General features: G+C 46.5%; 2 protein-coding genes across 5 annotated transcripts in view; both read right to left on the bottom strand.

Moving 5' to 3' along the window:
• LOC147031928 (uncharacterized) overlaps positions 1-25,143 on the bottom strand; it is a 164,337-nt gene that overhangs the window by 5,867 nt on the left and 133,327 nt on the right. Inside the window, exons 1-2 of one of the 4 annotated variants that reach the window (XM_085869163.1) lie at positions 24,606-24,950; positions 24,365-24,396 (exon numbers count right to left, since the gene is read on the bottom strand). The exons of the other annotated variants lie outside the window; for them this stretch is intronic. Of the exons in view, the coding sequence (XP_085725289.1) occupies positions 24,365-24,396; positions 24,606-24,645 (72 nt within the window). The 5' untranslated portion in view covers positions 24,646-24,950. Of the gene's footprint in view, positions 1-24,364; positions 24,397-24,605; positions 24,951-25,143 lie in introns of those variants that run through there. 4 annotated transcript variants of the gene reach the window in all.
• LOC147031929 (uncharacterized) lies at positions 11,435-12,914 on the bottom strand. Its single transcript, XM_085869160.1, has one exon. It carries the CDS (start codon positions 12,381-12,383, stop codon positions 11,487-11,489), a length of 897 nt encoding a protein of 298 aa, XP_085725286.1. The 5' UTR covers positions 12,384-12,914; the 3' UTR covers positions 11,435-11,486.

The following is a 25,143-nucleotide window of genomic DNA, read 5'->3' as shown; positions in this document are numbered from 1 at the left end:
TTCTTAGTTCTTTATCGTGGGTCTTCTTCGCTCTGTTCTGGTTCGGTTATTTTGCTCTTCTTGGTTGGTGGTTCTTCGGGGGAATCGACGCAGTGGACTGGGAAGGATCGGCACCTCGTCTCACCAGCGCATGTTCCGGAGTGCGAGGGAATCCGCCGGAGCTCGGGAAGCTGATCGCGGCTCGCGGTGGTCGGATTCAGCTCGCCCTCGCTGGTGCCCGGTCTGAACGGCTCGAAGAGCACACCAGGTGGACAGGTCCAAGACAGACCTTGGTCTTCGGCCCAACTGTCCTCCGGGCTGGAGGTCCGAATAAAGACCATTGGTCCGATTATTTGGGTGTGTGCGTATGTGTGTTTGTGGCGCCAGTATAGTAAGTCGTGAATTGTTAAGTGCCATCCTGTATATACGTGCATTCATTAATAGTCAGTTTAGCTCTGCCCTTATGTGCTCAGCTCATTTTCCCCCAATTGTGAATAAATACCCCGATTGTTGAATGTTTCAGCTCGTTTGTGTCTATTCTTTCATTGGCTTTGCATGCTGAGTGTTGGAAAATTAGCCAGGCCGTTGCCATTGTAACAGGGTATTCGGGACCTACTGAACTAGGCGATCAAACCGCTCGGATCGCACACGGAACGGGTACACTAAGCCGCTCGTTCTGTAGAGGTGCCGTCGAGGGTGAATTTCCCTGGTAGGTTGGACCACGTGGGTATTTAGGGATATTGAAATTGGCAATCGACCCTACCCCATGTGGTCTGTCTATTGGCGAGTTCGGTCCAAAAAGGGACCCGTACTTTTCCGGAGTTTTCCGAAGAAGTACGATCTGAATTCCGGGCGATCAGTCGAGCCGACTCTGCAGCTCCATTTCACGGTCGTGCTCACGGCCGACGCCCGGCCCCGCAACAATATGTCTAAGGAGATGGCTCTGATTTCACGTCTGTCATTGAGGATCTCCATCCATTGTTGGGAGATCAGAAGCAGCATATCCAGGGTAGAGTGACCTGGTCTGAAACCAAATTGATGATCGGAAATCAAGCCATTGGAGAAGAGGAAGGATTTATTGTCTGAAGCGATGATGGATTCCATAACCTTGCTGATGATTGGGAGAAGGCTGATTGGTCTGTAGTTGCCGGGAACTGTTTTTGCATCTTTTTATGCAGAGCAGTTATGTTTGCTGATTTGCATGGAGATGACAGATGACCTTGAGCAAATGAGAGGGTGAATAGAACAGAGAGAGAGGGTGAGCAAGAGCAGCAGAGCAGGTTTTTAGGACATGTGGGCTGATGCCGTCTGGACCGCTTGCAGAATCTGAGTCAAGGCTTGACAGCAAGCTCTCCACATTGTCAGGAGAAAAGGATACAGAGTCCAGGAACAGCTGGGTGCGACTGGGTAAGGTGGGTACAGAAAGTGATGGGTTTGGGACACAAGAGTTAGAAGCAAACACGGAGTTTAGGCATTCAGTCTTTTCATGTGCAGTGTCAGCTGTGCGGTCATTTGAGGTAAGGGAGGGGATGGAGAGGGAACATAGAGCAGAGACAGATTTGAGTGGACGCCACCAGGATTTGGAGGAGGGAGAGAGGTTTGAGAGTTCAGACTTGAGCTGAGAAAGATGTTGTTTTCTGGCTCTCCTGAGGCGAGACACACACTTGTTCCGAGCTTTGTGGAAGGAACTGAGATTGCCTTCAGTTTGATTAACCTTCCATGAGGTGAAGGCAAGTTGTTTCAGGACAACTGCCACGCCATAAGCTTCAATGTACCATTGTCGGGAGGAAGGGTAGGACAACTGAAGACGAGATGGGAACGTAACCTATGCGGCAACGTCTTCATCTCCAAGAGCACCTTCTTCCACGGACAAAGGTCTCGCAATCCACACATCCTTCTCTCACTGTTCAAGACTAGGGAAGTAGGTCATGACTGTCTTCTTCATGGTATCTAGATGTTCATAGATATCATCAATGGATGGACATTCACCTCTTTCTATCTCAGTCAGGAGAGTTGTCAATTCTGAGAAGATGGAGGTGTCACCAGCCTGGACTAGCATTGGAAAAGCTCAATTTTTCAAAGGAAACCAGCAACCTTCTCTCAGCTTTCAGGAATGCTCACCACTGAAGTGTAACATTCATGGAATTTACCTCGGGAAAGAAACTTGAAAGGTAGGCAACCTTCATGAGAAACACTTTATGCTTCATCTTCTCATGCAGTTTTTCTTCCTTTGCAGTTTTCTCTCTTTCCAGGAAAATGGTTATCTCCTCCCACAACTCCAGCACATAGTGGAGGACCTTATATTGGGACAACTACCACATTACAGTGTGGAACCTAAGTACGGTGAACTCCAACGGTGCTTATTCTGGCTAACTTTATCCACTCTCGTCCTTGCTTCATGAAAAAGTTCCCCAACATGTTGAACAAATCTTCTACATGAGTCGTTGTGTGAAGGGGCTCAGAGAACAAATATTCCTCCTTAATAGAGTCGTCTTTCAAATAGCAGACAAAGACGAGCAACTGTGCACAAGAGGAAATATCTGTTGATACGTCCAACTGCAGTGCAAAGTGGGGACTGGCTTTCATTTCTGCGATCACTTGGTACAAAATGTCCTGGCTCATATTGGAAATGCCACTTTTCATAGGGTCTTTTGAAAGTGCGATTTGCTTCATATTTTGTGATTGTTCCTCTCCAAGTACAAGTTTTGTTGTTTTAATAAAACATGGCTTGATCAGATTTTCGCTGATTGTGTGAGCTTTCTTGCATTTCGCAATATGGAGAGCAATGCTATATGAAGCTTAAAGAACAGCTTCATTCTGTCAAGCAAAGTGCAAAAGCCTCCATATACGAACGTTTCTTGCCCGATGGTATGGTTCATGAACCTGCTCCAACACACCTGTGAAAAAGCAATCATATTAGGACTAGTCAATATATTAGATGAAAATTAGATGAACAATTGCACCTTCAAACATCATTAATAAGATATAGAAACACCCGCTCCCTTCGGAAGCGGGCTGGGGGAAAAGGTGGAGGATTGGGAGGGGGGGATAGTGGGTGAGGTGGGGCAAATATATGTTGTGCCCTGATTAATCATCCCCCATCTGCAGCAGGGGTCAGTAAACCATTTGCATTGTGGCACATGTACATGTAAAAATTGAAAGTCATCTCCCCCACTCGGCCCCTCCCATCGGATGGGGTGGGATCTTTTTTGTGCCCTTACATGATCCTGGGTACTACCAATAAGTATGCAATTTATTTTACGAGTACACCCACTCCCTCCGGGTCAGCAGGAATGGTCACGTTATTATCCTCTCTGGGGTATATAGATTACAGTAGATCGAGGGTCGGGTCTCAAGAACATCGGGTTTCTATCCTCCCTTTCAGTTTAGTGTTAAACAGCAATAGTGACTGTTTAAAAAGGTAATCATAAGTGTTTATGGCTTATAAAAAAAAATTCCTTCTGGTAGGGGCACTCCATGAAATGCCATAATAAGTTATTTATACACGGTAATAAGTTATTTATACATGGCATTTGTCCAAGGAGGAAAAATCCCTTGGGGAGGGTGGATATTATTAGTATTAATATTGTTTTGTAATAACATTAATATCATGCTATTGTCGTTTGTGTTGTTATTACTTTTGTTGTTAGAATGGGCCTTGGGAAAAATGACACGATGAGCTATCTCAATACAGATATACACCTTAACACAGATTTCGCCCAAGGCTGAAATCCCCCTTGGGGAGGGGGAGCAAATGAAGTTACTCTAACCTCCATCATGTGACCCTTAGTCCCTCTGTCAAGTTTGGTTGAGATTGGATAAGTAATGACTGAACATATTGTGGTCAAATATACACACAGACAGAGAGACACCAAATTGTGTATTTTAGTACGATTATGCTCGAACAGCCGAACAGGAACACAAACAACAGAGATAAACGCTATAAAAGGTACCATTAGTGGCTGGCCATAGATACACTTGCTCTATTATTTATGGATTAGGTCGCTGTGCTTCAAACTAAAATTCAAATGAAAATCATGGCAATACGAGAATGGCACTCAGTGGAGTGCATACCTCTGCCAGGCTGAACAGTTTACATTTTGTATTCCACTGATAGACTGGATTTGCATCTGAACTTGAACCAAAATCTAATCGGATTGTTTTTGTCACTCACCTAACTCATCCACCAAGTTTTGTCATAACCTGTCCAAAACGTTTTGAAATGTATTGCTATAAATTGTTTTTAATCCTATCTCTCAATTATGAAGAATCATTTTTAAAAATAAAGAAAATCTCGTATCCGGATCCAGATCTTCACCAAAATTGAATCAATTTGTGCTTGTCACACACCCAGCCTGTCCACCAAGTTTTGTCAGAATCCGTCCGTAACTTTTTGAAATATCATGCTGTATATAGTTTTTTGGCCCCATTTCTCAATGGTGAAGAATCACTTAAATACCAGGTATCCGGGTCTGGATTGTCACCAAAATCGAACCGTGGCACACACCCAAACTGTCCATCAAGTTTCAGCCAAATTCGTCCATTACATTTTGAGATATTCTGCTCACAGACAGATGGACAAACAGAGGTGAAAACATAATATCTGTCCACCTTCGGTGGTGGAGATGATAACACTGTATCGTACATAACTGTAGTCACAAAATGGAGAGCATGCTGGGTTTACTGTTGTTTAGAATTCCCATGTTTGGAATTAATGGTTGGAAAAAGGCAGTGATGTCATCGGGAACGGCTGGAAAAGCAGTGAGGGTTTGTTTTGTTGGTGTGGGAAGAGCGATGAGAGACTGAGTCAGAGGGTAAAGGCTGTGCTGTGATGACTTGTTAAAGTTGTTCATGAACAGTTGGAGCTTCCAAGCAATAAGTTTGTGTCATTACTGCATGTAACATTTACATCCAGTCACGATTATGTGGAATCGGTGTTTCTAAGTATGAATATTTGATGAACACGGTACACTTTGATATTGTTACGGTTGTGGAAATTCACAGAACACCATTCAGGCTTCCCAGAGATCAGTTATGTCGATAAGTGTGTGTTCAGATTAGATTTCCCCACCGATGTCTAAAGGGCTGTGATCTTTGAGGTAGTATTATTCTTTTGCTATCTTTATTTTGTAACAACCACAACCGCCTCTCAACAACTCAACCTCGACCGGTGAGTCCGGTCGAGCTTTGCGAGTTAGAGGGGGCGAGTGTTGTGAATGGGTACACGTGGAGCTTGGGGGATGTGAAGGCCATGGGACCCCTTGTGGTAGCACGAATTCCCAGCGTGATTGTTCCGGTGTGTGTGGTTTCGAAATGTGTGTTCAGGAGTGTGGCAAAATGCGTGCTGAAACGCGCGCAAAGCGTGGGTGAAAGGCGGTGTGTGAAAGAAACCGCGTGTGTGAGTGAAAGGCCTTGTGTGAAAGGAACCGCGTGTATGAGAGCGCAGTATGAAAGAGAAATGGCGTTTGGTATGGTAGAACACGCAACCGCATGTCCGAGTGTCATGGTGAGGTGTGCGAGCGTCATGGCATGCGGGAGTGCGTGCGTGGAATGGCGACAAAGACGGTGCCAGACGAGGAACGAAGGCCGAGTAGCGTCCGTAGCTTTTTTGGGGACCGTGCCGGATTCGCACGGCAGCGCGTGCGGGGTCCGTGCTGTGCTTCGCACGAGGCCGCCGCGTGCACGCCTGCGCGAGTGAAATCTGGTCCGGAAACGCACGTGGTGGATGTTAGCCGATCCCGCGGATGGACAGAAGCAAGGCTGGGATTGTGAATTTGGAACGGTTGGGTTCTCCAGGCGAGCGTGCATGTAAAGCTCCGACAAGCAGAGCACATGTGCTCGCGTGGGGAACCCCTCGAAACGCGAGGCTTGCTTGGGATGCTCAGGGTAACGTCGTGGCTGTATGGTTGGAATCCGGCAGGAGGGGAATCCCTGCCGGATGTTACCGTCCGAGAGAGGGACGAGGTGCGCGAAGCGCGAACAGCTGCCATGATGTCACAGGAAGGAGCGCGGGTTGCGAGTTGCCACGCTGGTGCACGCATTAAAAGAAAAAAAAAAGCAAGCAAGCTTCACCGTTTCGAGTGAACAGGATTCCCAGACAGGGGGTGGAAGACCCCCCTGTTTGGGCACAGGAACGGAACTAGTTAGGGGGAAGGGTTAGCTTATTTACACCGGCTTCATGGGGCAGGGATAAGTTCTCATGGAGCCTGTGGAATGGATTAGTTAGAGGGATTTAAGTTTAGATTTAGGATGGGAAATGGGATATTTGAGGACAGAGACAGACTGTGACTGTATAGAGGGGACATGGCTTAGCTACATAGTGTTAAAAGGATGTGCTGTATTGTAAGGGATGACGAGGGAGCACGAGTTCGATAAGGGATTTCGTGAGTAGAATGGCAGTGTTCAGCGATGTGAGTTGAGAAATGGAAAATGAACATGTTGAGTGAATGAGGGCCAGCGGGCCTGTGTGTATGGAGTGAATGTGGTATGCATGGTGCGATGAGTGATTGGGGGGAGGAGTGATTCCCACCCAAGGGACCCTGGGGTCAGTGTAAAGTGAGTTAGTGGGTTAGTCAAATTGACAAAATGGAGGTCGTTTTGCTGTAGGTGGGAATGTAGGCTCGAAACCCGTTTGGAGGGGTGGAGGAGCCCTGTTGAGGGGCTGGGGGCGTGGCTGCGAACGGTGAGTATCGCTTCGTAGGTACCCCGGGCACCGGGCTAGTCGGCCGCGGTAAGCCAAGGGCCCAAGAGGGGCCGGGATAGCGTAGTGGGCACGGGTGGGCCCGCATGATGCGGGGCCCGTGGCGCCAATAGCCACGTGGGCAGTGTCATGGGCACGGGCACCCAGGAAAGGGGCCCGTGGCGCCAGCCTGCCACATGAGCGTCGAGGGGGAGTAGCCAGGGAGGGCACTCCCCAAATTTTAGGGAGCTGGTAGGCTCGGAGACAGTCGCAGGGCCCGGGGGTGCCATAGTTGGAGAATCGGCAGAGGGAATTTCCTGCCAAGGGAGCCACGCATCCCAGCCATGAGACCGTGCAAGGGCACGAGACGAAAATTTGAGGGCAAGGCCCAAATTTGAAAGGACACCAACACAGGCGACGGGAATCTTGGTTGGCAGAACCAATAGTTTAAGCGACAGGTGCTTTCGGAAAGCCCCGGGGTAGTTAAAGGCTAATAAATGTTAGGATAGTTTGGGAAGTGTACCCCTCCGCACCATCCATCCCTTCACTCTCATTGTGGGCCACTGGACTCACCGTGGTAAAGTAGATCGCTGAGATCTGAGGAGGCCATTCTGAGGCTTGATTGGGCCTCGAGACAAGACGCTAGCTCTCCCTTATTCCCCTCCAGAAAGGGAACGTAGGGGTTGGGAGTAGACTAGGTGACATGGTTGGTTAGCCGGAGAGAGACAATAATGGGGGTTAGGGAGACGAATTTATAAAGGAAAGGAAAAAATATATGTATAATACAAATATATATATATATATATATATATATATATATATATATATATATATATATATATATATATATATATATATATATATATATATATATATATGGGGCTAAATTGGGTGGATTTTTTTGCAAATTAAGGGAGTGGGTATGGACAGAGACAGGCAAAGGCATTAGTTTGGGAGGGAGACAGTAGGGTAGGTCCGAGCCCGCCTTCAGACCGGTCGGCACCACCGCACTCCCTCCACACACTTCCAGAAAGAGACAAGAGGCCGGCCAGCTTCATATGCCGGCCTATTTTGCTACAACGGCCTGTGCCAGCCTTGCTTTGCCATGCCTTGTCTGCCTGCCTCTGCCTTGACCCCATGCCTGCTCGCCCTTGCGTTTGCATTTGCCCCATTTCACCATCCATTACCATGTGCACCAGGATCATCGCGCAAGTTGCGGGGACTGCCCTGCAGGCAGCCCCGCCGACCATTGTGTTTGTTTGCATCCATCCATCCACTGTTCTGCAGAGATTGCCCTGCAGGCAGCCGCACATGGGGACTGCATTGGTGCAGCCCATGCACCGTTTTGTGTTCACTGCGCTCATTTCAAGGGGGAGGCCTAAGACTGCATTGGGCAGCCGGCCACATTCCCTGTTCAAACCTGCATTTGTTTCATGAGCCAGAGACTGCATTTGGGCAGCCTGGCTCCCTGCTTCGAAAATGGCCTGTGGGATGGCGCATAGCCGCCGGGTTGGGGTGAGTTGCCTTCAGCAGCTGAAGAAACAAACAAATAGAAGGAAGAACGTAACAGAAGGGGGCCGTTTTGAACACGGCTCCGAAGACGTCTTGTCTTCAAGCTGCGGAGCGCTCACCCTGAAATACCGTTGACATTGCTATGTGCCTTTTTCCCACAGAGTCCATCAGTCCTGGGCCATGATGTAGTGTAAATGTATAAGATTAAGGTTAAGGTTAAGGGTAAATTGTAAATGAGTTTTGCTCCTCCTGCATGTTTGTCGTAGCGCCGGCAATTTAGATAAGTCATCTGCATGAGTGAGTTTGTTTAGTTGGTTACTCAGCCCGTAGGTTATTTACTTTTGGGACACGGATACACCAAATGTCGCACTCAGGGATCCGAAGGTAAATCGTACTAGAGGAGAACTTACACATGAAGGCACACAAAAATTCGACGACTCGGGACGAGTCTGTAAAAAGGGGAGGGGGTAGTGTTACGGTTGTGGAAATTCACAGAACACCATTCAGGCTTCCCAGAGATCATTTATGTCGATAAGTGTGTGTTTAGATTAGATTTCCCCACCGATGTCTAAAGGGATTTATTTGTGTAACCTGGCTGTGATCTTTGAGGTAGTATTATTCTTTTGCTATCTTTATTTTGGAACAACCACAACCACCTCTCAACAACCACGCCATACTCACCACAGCGCCAACCACAACCGCCTCTCAACAACCACGCCATCCCCACCACAGTGCCAACCATGACATCGATTCTCGACAAATAAAGAGGACAAAAGCAACGGTAAAAAACCCGTTGCTTCGACGGTTAAAACAACAAGGTGCTCCGAAGAGAGAAATCCTGATAACACCTAGGATTTCCCCTCCCCCTCCCCCCCCTACGCGCCAGGAAGGAGAAGAGCGGATCGAGCCAAGGTTCAAAGGTGAAGTAAGGGAGGGCGCTCATTTTGGGTGGAAAAAGCCCACTGCGACCCCTCCCCTTGGGGGCAACAACAACTGAGCCCAACCGAGCTCTGCTGGAATTTTCCCCCGTGCGCCGGGAAGGGAGGGCGAGACTCCGTGGCTATAAAGCGGGCGCGTGAAAACGTCGGGTGTGTGGAGTTGAGGAGAGGGTTGCCAGGAGTTGATTCTGGAATCGGAGGAAGCAGTGAGGAGTGAGAGGGTCTTTCTCCTTGCTCTCTCTCTCCATGATCGACGGAGGCGCCAGTGGAATCGAGAGTGAAGTCAGGAGCTGGTGGAGTCCTGCGGAGTGCAGGCAGAGTCACCGAGGGTCGCCGAACCAGGGCCCAGCGAGTCACCACGAGGGTGACAGGTAACCAGCACGGTCTCTCAGAGCTCTTGCGGTCTCCAGAGCTCCGCGAATATTAAAGGCCTGCGGGTCCAGTCTGCCCCTCCCTTTCCTGGGGTTTCTTTGCATGAAAGCTGTGGCGCCTTGTCCGTGAAGTAGTGAACTGCTAAGTGACTGTGTACAGAAATAATAGAACGGTTGTAGTTCTTTGTCTTGCTCGTGTTTTGTCCCTTACCTGCATTGCTTTATTGACTGCATGAGTGCATATGTGTCGTGTGTAAATAAATGTCCTTGTTTAAATGTTGAACTGTTCGTTGAATCCTTTCCTGTCAATGAGCTGCCGTATTGCATTCGGGATATTATCTGGCATTTAAATCGCCGATAAAGTAATCGGATCCGGCGGGGCTTGGCGATATACAACCGCTCGGCAAATCGCAAACGGTGCGAGCTGCGTACAACGGCTCGTATCCGTACAGGTCCCATCGAGGTGTAAATCCCCGACATTTCTGTCTACGCACATACTTAGGTAAATCGACAAATCGGCGATAGGACCCTGTCGCGCGTGGACAGAATAGTTGGCTGATTTACGGTGTGATTAAAAACACACACGTAGCTGGATTTCGGCGTTGATCCGAAAGCTGCGACTTGGTTTGCCTGTCCGGTGGGCACGCGGCCGCGATTAGCTAAAAGCGGTCGCTCGCACGCCGAACGGGTGGGAAACCATAACAATATGTTCAATATATTTCTTAAGAGTAATAGGCCGATTTTACCAGCCTGAATTTACTGCAATACAGCATCCTGAAAATGTGGGAGGAACTGCAAGGCCAGTGTGCTATCACACCTGCAAGAGTCGATGTGCTATTATGCCACACCCTCTGAAAAATGTAGCAAATCAGCAGCAGCCACATGCCTAAAGTGCCCTGGCCTGAACGTGCCACGACAGGTCACATTCGGTAATTGCACATTTGGGTTCTCGTCCGGCAGATATGGGAATGGATTGTGCCTTTGATGATACAAGCACGAGCTTTGGCACACTGTTAGAGCATGCCCTAAGGAAGATATTTAGCTATAGGACCATCGCAGAATTGTCCTGTGGCCAAAATGGCGGCCATTTTCCAAAATGGCCACCACCGGTTGTTATTTTATGAGTAGCTCAGGTTCTAGACTACCTAGGATATTGATTCTGGTGGCGAATCGTACATTTTCAAGGATGAGGAATGCAGTGGTACTATTTACAACATGCTATAACTACTCTATCAACTAATTAACTAGATATATCTAGCTTTCAGGGAAATAAATAATAGTAAAATTATAAGCGCATTTGATATTGGTGGAGTTATACATGTACATTGTACATGTTTCGAAACTGTGACATATCCATGAGAGTACAATGCAGTCTTCACAGTGTTTCCTTTACAATATTTGGTATTTTATTTATATGAGCACACAGTTCATGAGATTATGCTGTATCTTGCAAATCAATAGTGCATGTCCTATTGTTGTTTGACATGTTAGTGGTGAGGGCAAGTCTACGACAGTCCTTCCATTATTAACCAGGTAAGGCCTTCCATGGTAATATTACAGGTTTTCAATGAAATGCAATGTTTGTTTCGAGAACACAGTCCACCACAGTGGCAAAGGGCAGTGCACTGAAGTGCTGCCTTGACACATTTGCACTGTCCTCTGCACCCTTTTTGCATCCACAGCGTATGAGTTCTCGACAGGCCTGGGTCGCTTCTGGCAGTGTGGTCCAGTGAACTTCCCATCCACCTGTGTCCTTCTTCTTCCATCCCCAGTCACCTGGGGATGGGAGTTCCGGGACTGCAACTATCATCTGTCCCCAGCAGTGACCAGCTTGGTAGGCAGCCCTCTTTGTGTGCTGAATCAGTGCTGCTTGTGTTGGAGGGAGTCCTTCAATATCTCTACCTTTCTGGGTGAACAGCTAATTGCGCGCCTGATTGACTGATTCCAGGCTGCTAGTGCGGTCATAGAGCAATACCACGAATCGCTCCAGAGACTCCATCCAGTTGTCTATGGTGTCTGGGGTGGCAGCCAAGGCACAGAAGGTTCTAGTGACATCATCAAAGGCAAGATTATCAAAGCTCTGGCTCGATGAACTGCATCATTGTCAGCATCGTGCTCACATGCTTTCCCTAATGCAGCACCAACATCCTCATTGCACACGAGCACCACATCACGACCTTGCTTGTGAGCGTCCATGTCTGGGAAGTAACCCAGTATTCTGTTCTTGAGTTTAGTGGAGTGTATACGCCCCGTCATGTGTGTCCCCATTTGTTCCAGCCTGGTACTGTACAGATTCACCAAGTCTGTTAGCTTGAACACTGGTGCAACCATATTGTCCATGCGCACTTCCTCAATATAGGCAACAAGTCCAGCGAATGCAATTCCATGGTTAACAGTGTCTACATTAGGTTCTTGCGCCTTTGTGTCCCTCGTTTTATTGTACAGAGAGGCAAGACACTGAGCATGGTACTTAGCCTCTTGGGCAATGAGATCTCCAACACCGAGTTTGGATAGGAGGTGTTTGTCCTGTAGTTTGAGGGCACACTGCCTCACACGAATGTCAAGTTCGAATGTTGATGCATTACGCAAAGCATCTCTTGCTGCAAATTTGCCACAGAAGAAGCATGTCTCTGTTGAATGAGTTTCACGTTCAATGCTCTGACGGGTGAACTTGGGGGTTTCTGGGTCATCATCGTGGTGTGTTTTCCTCTTTTCAGCCCTCTGAAGTTTTGTTTTGTTATACTGCAGTCTGCAGGAGTCATGCCATTTGGCTTTGTGAACCCGGAATGCTGCCTCGATGCCCTGACCCTCATCCAGTTGTGGCAGTTTTAGTGTTCTGGGCAGGCAACTGATCTTGTCGAATGCTACAAGATGCTCAGCTATGGTCCTGTATCCTGCCCTCATCTGTGCCACGTGCTGAATTATATGGACATGTCAGCATCTCATTTGTGTCTTCCTGACACAGGACACATTTGTTCCAGTCTGTGCTCGGGCACTGTTTACCTGATGAGCTAGGCTCATCAGGGTCCACCACCTTGTATAGTTTGGCCATTGTCCTTATGCATTATGCTACTTTAGAACAGTATCTACTAGTTATAATATGGGAACAGTATGTACTAGTTATACCACCACCACTCTACCATAAGCTGAAAGCTCCAGGAAAATATGTTGGCTGCCACCACAGTCACAGTCCAGGTCAACTGAAAGCAAACATAGATACATGCAGATTAGGTGTTGTAACTAGGTGTACACAAGTACACAAAAGCTGTACTAACAACATAGATTATCATTGTGATGTGATTATGATGTTCTATGTGAATATGCAGCAAAATATATGAATACACATAAACATAATTATGAGGTCAGCACACAACTCATGGGCCGATTCTGAAATTCCAGAAAATGTGCATAACTCCGCTAATATTTGATGGTTTTACTATTATTTAATTCCCTGAACGCTAGATATATGTAGTTTGGTAGTTGCAAGCATGTTATAAATAATACCACTGCATTCCTCATCCTTGAAAATGTAAGATTAGCCACCAGAATCAATATCCCAGCTGGTCTAGAACCTGAGAAACTGGTAAAATAACAACCGGTGGTGGCCATTTTGGAAAATGGCCACCATTTTGGCCACAGGACAATTCTGCGTGGCCCTAAAGCTAAATATCTTCCTTAGGGCATGATCTAACAGTGTGCAAAAGTTCATGCTTGTATCCTCAAAGGCACAATTCCCCCAAATATTTCACTTATCTGCCGGACTATTCAGAATGTTTGTGTTTTTTTCCAGAACATCAATGAAATACAGACACCTAAAATTTTGAAAAATCTTCCCAGCTTGTTAGCCACCTCACCTCCACCCCCCAGAAAAAGGCAGAATTACCACCCAGGGAGTAATTACCCCCCAGGTTAAGAACCACTACTTCAAAAGCTGTATCCCCCCAACTCGTCTGTGTGATGGGTATCCGAGCAAGTACAGTAGTTCACAAAGAAATTAATGAATAGTTAGAATCAGACACATTAATTTTACAATACACGAACCATTGCCGATGTATTTGTCATGATATTTATGGATGTGAGAATTTATTGGGTGATTTAATATCTTCACACGTTCGCCCGAAGGAACACGCAAAGCTATTGCAACAGTGATGTGTGTCAGTCAGTCCACCCTGGTTGTCAGCTATGTAGTCCATGTACCCTGGCAAGGCTCTTCAATACATTTCAAAATTCTGTCTTGTTCAGCATTGTCTCCAACAAGACACAAGGATCTCAAACTCTCAAAGTTCAGCAGAATGGGCTGGACCTCCCAATACCATGTTCAGCTGGATTATTTTACAACTATCTCCTCCTTGCGCCAATTTACCATTACATTCGGGTTGGAAACTCTTGAAACATGTGGACTTCGTACAAGTGCTCCACCAACCGGCTGGTTGGGCCTGACATCTGACGTAAAGTGATTTGGGCAGGAATTTGTAATCTGTCATCAACAATAAATCGCCGATAACGAACTTGCCAGAGCAAACGATAACTAGCCTCCTCTTTATGAAATAATAAAATGGTTATATTTATCCGAAACCTTATTTTGCTCTGATGAAGAGAAAAGGCCAAAACTTCAGCACCTTGTAACATTAAGTGGGGTGATAACTTTAACCAGTTTTACCTCTGCCACTGGAGGCGGATGGAGGTTAAGGTTCCACCCATTTCTGTCAGTGTTTGTCTATTTGTCAGTCTGTGAGAATGATATCTCACCAAGTTATGGATGGATTCAGACAAAACCTGGTGGAAAGGTTGGGGATGTGCCAAGGACGAATTGATTCGATTTTGGTGAAGATCCAGATCCAGATATGGATATTAGAACTTTTTAAAGTGCTTCTTCACCATTGAGAGATAGGGCCAAAAACAATATATAACACGATATCTCAAAAAGTTGTGGACGGATTCGGACAAAACTTGGTGGACAGATTGGGTGTGTGACAAGCATAAAATGATTCGATTTTGGTGAAGATCTGGACCTGGACCAGGTCCGAGAATTCTTTAATCTTTAAGTGATTCTTCACAATTGAGAGATAGATACAAGAACGATATATGGTATGACATTTCAAAAAGTTGTGGATGGATTATGACAAAAATAGGTGGATGAGTTGGGCAGGTGACGAGAACAGGCTAAATAAATTTTGGTTAAGGTCTGGATTTGGCTTATCAGTGGGATAGGAAACGTAACGTGATCAGACGAGTGGTGGTTTGTGCTCTACTGAGTGCTGTTCTCGTATTTTAATGTTTTTATTGTCTTGTGCCAACAAGGCAGACCACTAGTTTTGTTCTGGAATTAGCAGCTACGTGTTTACTCTTCATAAAAAAAAATTTGAGATCTTTATCCTCTCCCAACTAATGCCAGCCAACTTATCATCCATCCATGGGATGGCAAATATTGTGATCAATGCCATTCCAACAGTTTCTAGTTTGGTCGGGAATAAAACCCAGACAAATGCACTTTAAAGGAAAGTGTACTACCTCTGCACCATCATGTTGCACTAATTATTTTGCTTTTTTCAGACACATTCAGTTAACATAAAAGGGACCATTTAAATATAATGCATTGAAGATCGAGTAATATTTATCCATTTTTCCCCCCTCCCTGAATACATTCTATATTTTATCAAACATGGAACATGCTCTATGCCACATGCATTGTCGATGCCACTTACATTCCATGGCACATAAATCTCTAAACCACAATTGCCACATATCTCACACCACACACTTTCACATTTTCTCATTCTTATTTTGCATACATTCTCCTATCTTAACAAAAAAAACCTTTTGCTTTTCCACCCACATATTCCAAAGCTCTCGCACCTTCCCCTTTCCACTATCCTTCTCGTTTTCTTCATTTTATCAATTTCCTTTTTCTAATTTCCCCTCAACGACACTTCCCACTTCTCCCGGACACTATATATATATATATATATATATATATATATATATATATATATATATATATATATATATATATATATATATATATATATATATATATTGTTACAGCTGTGGAAATTCGCAGAACACCATATAGGTCCTGAGATCAGTTATGCCGATAAGTCCGTGTTCAGTTAGATTTCCCCACCGTTGTTTAATAGGAAATATCCGTGTGGACAGGGCTGTGGTCTTTGAGATAGTGTTTTTCTTTTACTATCATTATTTTGGACCAACCACATTTCAACCACCAACCACCTTCTCCACGCCACCCACCAACCACCACGCCAACCACCCTCTCCACACCGCCTTCATTACAACGACATCTCCCCACCATCTCCTAAACCGCATCTCCCCCAATAGACCAACCCGAATAACATCGCCTCACCTTCATCCCCGAAGCGACGCCATCTTTGCACCAGCCGTGGCGAGTCCGCATCGAATGCATCGCTGCAGGCGCACGCGGGGGTTTGCTCGCCGCGCAAGTTTGGTGATCCCGCGCACGTCCGCTCTCCGCACAAGTTTGGTGATCTCGCGCACGTCCGCTCTGTGGAAGCTTCACCTCGGAATTCGGATCAAAAGAGAGAAAGGGGCGGGGCCAGTGGGGGTCGAAGGTCGGAGAGCGAAGGTCAGATCTCGCCTCACGGGCCCGATATAAGGGCGAGCGGAATGCCAAGCGCAGAGTCGGTGGAGTGTCAGTTTGGAGAGGTCGAGGAGCCGCGTGGAAGTCCGAAGCCTGCAGTAGCTGGAGAAGCTGAGGAGAATGGAGGAGGCGTGAACAGGGAGCGTGGCTAAGCCTGCTGTGCCGCGCGGAGTTGCGGAACGTGTACGAGCCGGAGAGAGCTCAACTGCCAGCGCCAGACGGTCCAAGGTGATCGGGCTTTGGGACAGTCCGAGCATCGCTGAGGAACGGATGGGTTCTTACAGAGCATCAACTTTAAGAGAGCAAAGACCCGTTCGTTCCTCTCAGGCGTTGCCGGCTGGGGCCCGAATCACCAGGCCGTGGCCGAGCCGTGGTTACGCTCGCTCTCATGGGATGGAGCGTCGTGGGTCGCCCCAGCAAGGAAGGTAACCTGCGCGGCCTCGCGGAGCCTCTGCGGTTTCACGGCTCCGTGCAATAAAGACCCAAAGAGGTCCAGTCTGCCCCTCGTCTGTCCTGGGGCTTCTGTTTGCTTTCGAATGAATGTTGTGGCGCCATGTCCACAAGTAGAACTGTACAAGTGACTGCACATAATAAATAGACGGTTGTAGCGCTTTGTCTTGCTCGCGTTTTGTCCCTACCCGCATCCATTGCATAACTGCATGCATGCTTTTCCATATCTGCATGACTGTTTACGTGTGGGAAATAATAAATGTGCTTCTTTAAATGTGAACCTGTTCGTCACGTCATTTTCCCTCCATTGAGCTGCCCTCTTGCTCTCGGAATTTAGTTGGCTTTTAAACAGCCGATAATAGAATCGGGTCCAGCGAGGCCTCGCGATAATACCCCGCTCGGTTATCCCAAAACGGAGCGAGCTGCTTAGCGGCTCGTGTCCCAGCAGGCCTCGCTGAGGTACAATCTCTCGGTAATCTACCCGCACGAATAATTAGGTAAATCGATTATTTGGCGATCGGACCCTGTAGCGCGGGTAGAGTGCGGACAAGGTTGTGGTGTGCTTGGAGCACACCGTGACTGGTTTTCAGCGTTGTTCCGGAAAGTCGCGACTGAATTGTCCGTCCGGTGGGCGCACGGCCACGATTCGGCTAAAAGCGGCAGTCCGCACGCAGGTGGGCGGAGATTCGTAACAATATATTGTTACGGCTGTGGAAATTCGCAATACACCATAAAGGGTCCTCAGGTGAGATATATCGATAAGTTCATGTGCAGTTAGCCCACACCTGTTGTTTAGAGGGAATATGTGTGATTCATCCGGGCTGCGACGCTTTGAGTTAGCCATTTTTCTTTCTCTATCGTTATTTTGGACCATTAAGCCGCCAACAACTCAAACACCACCACCTTCGCCTCTTTACCTCCACAACTCCATCTCGTAAACATCACTTCACCGCCATTCCCAAACGACGCCCGCCAACCACCAAACCACCACAGCAAACTCCCCACCACCTTCACCTTTCTCCTTCCACAACCATCGACCCCACCACCTTCGCCTTTCTCCTTCCACAACCATCGACCCCACCACCAGTCAACACCGAACGTCGTACTGTCCGAAGCCGTTCGGTGATTGCTGCCGAATGCAGCAAAACGCGAGTGCAATCGATTCCTTACGGGAGAGAAATTCGGATCAGGGAAGCTTCACGCCCCTTTTCCTCCGTCCAATGGGCGAGCGTCGGGTGGTGTGGCCCCGCCTCCAAGCGCGATGAATGTGGATTCCTTACGGGAGAGAAATTCGGATCAGGGGAGGTTCACGCCCCTTTTCCTCCGTCCAATGGGCGAGCGTCGGGCGGTGTGGCCCCGCTTCCAAGCGCGATGAATGTGAATTCCTCTCAGGAAGGAATTCGGATCAAAAGAGGCTCACGCCCCTTTTTGCCACACCAATGGCTGAACAGAGGGTGACGGGGCCCACCTCCAATCGCGTTTTGATCCTAAAATCTGCATACAGGCTCCTCCCCCGGTCTATAAAAGACGCGAGTCTGTGTGGAACTCGTTGTTGTAGTGTTGGGGTCGCTTTTCCCGTGGTTGGTGTCGTCTCGTCGCTGGGCTCGACTCGTCGTTGGTGTTGTCTCCTCGCTGGACTCGAGCCACCTTCGCTTTCACAAGCGACCAGGCCAGCCAGCCATTCCCCTCGCTCAACCCTGAGCATCAAGAATTCCCCCCCCCCCCCATCCGCGCTGAGATAGTGCCGGTGGCCCCGTTCATTCCCCACCCTAACTGTGGTGCCGATCAAACCGTGTTTGCGCAGAGCATGCCGGAGAAGGCTCACCGACCATGCCAGGGGCACGGAGTCGGGGTGCAGCTGCACTGATATTGCGGCTTGCCCGCCATCACGTTACGAGGACGCGGGTAAGACCTTTTCGGTCTCGTGGACCTGGCCGCTCCTCCAGGTTCCACGCACATTTGGTCCACAGACCCCGTCTACCTCCCTGCCTATGGGGAGGTCTTTCCTGTTTATTTTGAATGAATGATGTGGCGCCGAGTCCCGACAAGTATAATTGTTTACGTGTTGTAAATAATTATAGTCGGTGGTAGTGCTTTTGCTTTTGTTGCATTTTGCTTTTGCTGCACATTGCATTACTGCCTTATGTGCGTGTGTTGTGTGTGTGAAATAAAAGTGCTTGCTTGTCAAACTGTTTCCCGTTTCGTTGCATCCTTTCCTTCGGTTGAAAGTTCCATCTTGCATCACGTAAGGGATTCGTAGTGGGTTGAAACACCCGATAAGTAATCTGAACCGTCAAGGTTGACGATAACTCCGCTCGGTTATCCCTGCAGCACGGAACGAGCCGCTTAAGCGGTTCGTGTCCGAAGTCAACCTGCGGTGAGGTACGATCACCCGGTCGACCACTCGCGCAGCTACTTAGGTCGGTCGAATTTGGCGAGCAACCCTATCCTGCGCGGGTGGGCAATTGGCACGATCGTGGTGAGTTGAAATCCCCACCCGTGACTGGCTCCTGGCGGTAGTTCCTGGAGAGTCACGACTGAATTGTCCGTTTCCGGTGGGCGACGAGTCATGATTCGAGTTACATGGCCGATCGCACGCCGGACGGGCCAAAATTCGTAACAATATATATATATATATATATATATATATATATATATATATATATATATATATATGTATATATATATATATATATATATATATATATATATATATATATATATATATATATATATTTACACATATATACGCATATATATGTACATATATAATATAAATATATATATATATAATATAATATATATATATATATATATATACATATATATATATATATATATAATATAATATATATATATATATATATATACATATATATATATATATACATATATACACATATATACACATATATACATATATATATAAATATATTTATATATGTACATACATACATATTGTTACGAATCTGGAAACCATATGCATTCCAACATACAGATGGCCCAAAGGTCAGTTATTCCATTAAGTACATGTGAGACAGGTCCCTTCCTTTTGTTTAGTGGGAGAATCAAAGGTGTGCGTTGCGATGTTCTTTTAGGTAGGTTATTACATCCAACGAACCATCCGACAAACCATCTAACAGACCATCCAACAAACAAACCGACAACACCACTGAACAAGTGCTTTCACTCGCCTAACCGGTGACTCGCTGCTCGAGGCAGAATCTCTGGCAGTTCCTTCTCTACGTCCACAAACTTTGTAACTTCTTTTTGACGAGTATGGGCACGCATGGAGTGGGGGTGGGGTTTTCCCGGCATGGCCGAAATTCTGCCCAGAAAGGGCGGACCCATGGGAGTCCCGTCCAATCAGAGCAGACTGTGACGCCTGTTCCACCGAGCCCCCGCCGGTTTGGGGAGGTCCATAAAAGTTACGACGCCATCCTCAGCGGAGAGTTCTGAGGGGGTTCAGTCGTTGGTTCTGAGTAAGTCTCTTGGAGGAGGAACGAGAGTTCTTTTGGAGGAGCAAGTTGGTTGGTGTGCGCTCTACATTTTGCTGGCGTTCGTGGAGTTTTCCTGGGTCCCGTCCGCGACCCTGATCTCCGCCCTGGGACTCCGACTGCCCCGCTCGGTTTCCTCCATGGGCATGAGCCCCACGCGTGTGACTGTGGGCCGAGCCACACGACCAATAGCAGGTGCCCCATTATGGAGCACTCCCTCCCTTCAACGTGCAGGTACCCACGTGAACTGCGACCCCCAGCTCGTCTCTCCCTCTCTGGCTGCGGCGATCTTTCAATAAATCGTCTGAATGTGCTTCTGAGTGTGTGGGCCCGTCTTATAAGTAGAACTGTTAAGTGTTTTCCATCATTGTAAATTCTTGCTTGCATAACTGTGATAAGACTTGCCCTGTGTCTTTTTTTTTTATTTGTGAATAAAACAATTGTAGAAATGTTCCCAGTTTGTTTCCATCCTTTCTTGCATTGGTCCAGCATGGTTCGGATCTGAGTTGAGCCGGGTTTTTATCCCCGATAATTGGTTCATCCAAGCCGGCACGGCTTTGGCAGTTCCTCTTGACTGCACCTGAACCAGAGTTGGTAGTCGGTAGTTGGAACTCTACCACAGTCGGTAGAGTGACCCAGTTCGAGCAAGACGTGCCGAGGGCGTGGTTCCCCGGTAGACGACATCGCGTAGTTAATTAGGTAAATTGGTTCTCGACAAAAAGACCTTATGCTACGCGGTGGAGGTATTGGTGTTCCACGGTCGGTTCAGCGACCCGCTGGCTCACGGAATTATCCGGAGCGACGGCCTACAATTCCGGGGAGTCTGGTGGGAGACGACGTAACCTCCCCCACCTAGTGGTCGTTCTCGCCATCAACCCCAGGCCCGCAACAATAAATATATATATATATATATATATATATATATATATATATATATATATATATATATTTATATATCCTGGTGTTGGCGCAGTGGTAAGGGCAGCGGCTTGGGATCCAAAAGGTCCTGAGTTCAAGCCCCGTTGGGCCACTGAATTAATACACCAGGGGGTTGACTCAGCCTGTCATCCTTCAGAGGTCGGCGAAATGAGTACCAGTGTACTGGGCCGGTGTATACCCCGGTTAAAATAGGTGTACCATATCCCTGTGTTGTCAGAGGCGACCAGGGTTGCGTCAGGAAGGGCATCCGGCGTAAAACATGTGCCAAATCACTATGCGGATCATACGGATAATCCGCTGTGGCGACCCCGAACGGGAGCAGCCGAAAGAAGAAGATATATATATATATATATATATATATATATATATATATATATATATATATATATATATATATATATATATATATATATATATACACATACATAAATATATATACATATATATATATATATATATATATACATATATATATACATATATATATATACATATATATATACATATATATATACATATACATATATATATATATATATACATATATATATATATATATATATATATATATATATATATATATATATATATATATATATATATATATATATATATACAGCAAAGAATCATTGTTTGTCAAGACATTATCGAGCGCCTCGAGGACGATCCAGACCTGCATGGGAAAGTCATTACTGGTGATGAATAGTGGATATTCAAATACAACCCCGAGACCAAACGGCAGAGTCATCAGTGGAAAAGTCCGGCATCACCAAGACCAAAGAAAGCAAGGATTTCGAAGTCGAAGGTCAAGGTGATGCTCATCGCTTTTTTGACATCAAGAGCATCGTTCACTTCGAGTTTCTACCACAGGGTCAAACAGTGAATCAATACGTGTACAAGGAGATCCTCCGGTGCCTCATGAGATCAGTCCGGGACAAGAGGAGGGATCTGTGGGAGAACAACACCTGGGTGCTCCACCATGACAACACCCCTGTCCACAGTGCCCTGAGCATCCGACAGTTTCTGGCAGAGAGGAACGTGCCAACTCTGGAGCAACCCCCGTATTCGCCAGACTTAGCCCCTTGTGATTTTTTTCCCATTCCCCAAGCTCAAGCGATGACATAATAACTAGGTTGTTTCAATCATTCTTCCCTTCATTTCGTCCCCACTCTTTTTTTCGTCTGATTATTCCTGAGGTCGATGGATCAAAGCAGAAAGCAATTCATACAGAAAAGCATCAATTATGGCTTTTGGAGATGTATCTTGTACAGGATTAGACATCTGAATACTGCACTGCAGCACACACAGGAAATGGTACCTTTTTAAAGTGTGGCATGACAAAGTCTGCCTGTGAATCTTCACTAATTTAAAAACTACATGTGCAAAACTTGGCTGTAAATGTGCACCTACAGCATAGTCCTACAGCATGCTACAAACACGTTTTAACTTATTGTTTTTTTTAATGATTTTTCAAAAATTTCAAAGTCCCCTTGCTAGGCAACGGATGGGTCCATAGCAACGGTTCTCATTTGCACACAACTAGGTCATGGTATGAACCTACCAACCAAGTTTCATCGAAATCGCCATTGTATTAACGGAGCACTGGATCGAACAGACATACATACAGACAGACAGACAGACAGACAGACAGACATATCGACGGAAATACTGATAATAAGGGTAGACTACAGGGGTGCAAATTAACATTTTTATCCACCGGCCATCAGGGCTGGTGACTAGAAAAAGTTGCCGACCCAGCAGAATTTCTCCCGGCCCGATAAAATAAAGACAAAAGTCACAAATTTTATATCAAACACTTTTAACATACTCACATGAGTGAGTTTGATGAGTGAGGTTGGTTGGATGAGTGGGTTTGATGAGTGAGGTTGGTTGGATGAGTGGGTTTGATGAGTGAGGTTGGTTGGATGAGTGGGTTTGATTAGTGAGGTTGGTTGGATGAGTGGGTTTGATGGATGAGGTTGGTTGGATGAATGAATTTGATGAGTGAGGTTGGTTGGATGAGTGAGTTTAATGGAGGAGGTTTGCAGAATGAGTGAGTTTGATGAGTGAGGTTAGTTGGATGAGTGAGTTTGATGAGTGAGGTTGGTTGGATGAGTGAGTTTGATGAGTGAGGTTGGTTGGATGAGTGGGTTTGATGAGTGAGGTTGGTTAGATGAGTGAATTTGATGGATGAGGGTGGTTGGATGAATGAATTTGATGAGTGAGGTTGGTTGGATGAGTGAGTTTTATGGAGGAGGTTTGCAGAATGAGTGAGTTTGATGGAGGAGGTTGGGTGGATGAGTGAGTTAGATGGATGGATGAGTGAGTTTGATGAGTGGGGTGGGGGTGGGGGATGATGCAGGGAGGAGGAGGTTGTGGGTGATGGGGGGGACCTTTTTGTGTGGGTGATGGGGGGGGCAGGGGGGTTGTGAGTAGTGCTGGGGGGGCATTTTTGTGGGTGATGGGGTGGTTGTGGCTGATGGACGATGGGGGGGGGGGTTGTGGATGATAGACAATGGGGTAGAAGGGGTGGGGTTGTGGGTGATGGATAATGGTGAGGGTACTACTCGTCCACCCAACATCACATATAACCTCACTCATCCACCTAACCTCACCCATCAAACTCACTCATTCACCCAATCTCACCCATCAAACTCACTCATTCACCCAACCTCACCCATCAAACTCACTCATTCATCTGACTCACTCATGAACCCAAAAGCCTCATCTAACTCACTCATTAACCCAACCTCACCCATCAAACTCATTCATTAACCCAATCTCACCCATCAAACTCACTCATTCACCCAACCTCACCCATCAAACTCACTCATTCATCTGACTCACTCATTAACCCAAAAGCCTCATCAAACTCACTCATTCACCCAACCTCACCCATGAAACTCACACATTGACCCAAATTCACTCATTTAACCAACCTGGCAGTGTTGGGCACCGATAACCAAAAAGTTAACTTCGATAACGATAATCCGATAACCCCAATTTTTAAGTCCGATAACGATAATCCGGCAATTATAATACAAAGTTATCAGAAGTTAACGATAATCTGATAACGATAACTACTTTTTCACAGAAATTCAAAAAAAAACAAGGAAAAACCTTCAAAACCCATAGAAAGGCTTATTTATGCTAAACCTAAGAATAAAATAAGCATTATGCGTCTTTTTAGAGTCTATGAGTCATCACACACACACACACACACACACACACACACACACACACACACACACACACACACACACACACACACACACACACACAGCACGTTTAACCGGACGGAGTCCAACATGCACTGGGAGGTTAACGGGACGGGTCAAGGACACAATGTGAATCCAACAAACAAATTAACGTGCATTTCTTACCGAAAGAGCAATGGGAAGAGGTCCGCGGAACGCTGCGCACATAAACAGGAAGGCACCGTTAATTCAAACATGAGAGGCCCGACCTCACAAACACACTGAGAACAGTTACAAACATGGCGCGACGGTATCTCCACGCCTCAACACTCATGTCCGATTGTCCGTCGCTCTGCCGAAGGTTAGACCGTCCTTGTGTTTGAATTAACCGATCTGTACGTTTCTCAACCTTGACCGAACTCAGTACCTGCAGAGCCTAGCAGCCGCATGGCTGAGGAAGTCGCCATTGCAAGGCTTCCTCTTCTTCTTCTTCTTCTTCTTCTTCTTCTTCTTCTTCTTCTTCTTCTTCTTCTTCCTCCTCCTACTCCTCTTCTTCTTCTTCCATTTTTCTTCACGCGGCGGCCTGATTCAGCATTATCTTGTAAAACAAGTAATCTATAATCATGTACATTTTTCTCCTCATTGATAATTAGTTCGGCGAAATGCGACCCGGAAACGATTAAAATGTTATCGGACAAAAAATTAACGGACAGTATCGGACGAAAAAATCGAGTTATCGGAAGTTAACTGGTCCGATAACGATAAATGGAAGTTAACTTCCGATAGTCCGATAAAAAAGTTAACTTCGATAATTATCTGTTATCGGATTGTCGCTTTTGTGTCCAACACTGCAACCTTGGCATGAGAAAATTCGCCCGAACCGCGCCAAACCGTCAAATCTCGCGCAATCTCGCGTGATTTGGAACGAGATGAAAACAGACAAAATGGCCGCCGCAGAATTACCG

The sequence above is a fragment of the Eptatretus burgeri genome, chromosome 2 (genome assembly GCF_056783735.1).
Source record: "Eptatretus burgeri isolate ZD-2024b chromosome 2, Ebu_testis_v1, whole genome shotgun sequence".
Lineage (NCBI taxonomy): Eukaryota > Metazoa > Chordata > Myxini > Myxiniformes > Myxinidae > Eptatretus > Eptatretus burgeri.
This window is presented reverse-complemented; position numbering and strand designations above follow the sequence as displayed.

What these genes read in the sequence shown, in the direction of transcription:
- LOC147031929 (XM_085869160.1), bottom strand. Translation starts at nt 12,383, where the DNA reads ATGAGGGCAGGATACAGGACCATAGCTGAGCATCTTGTAGCATTCGAC.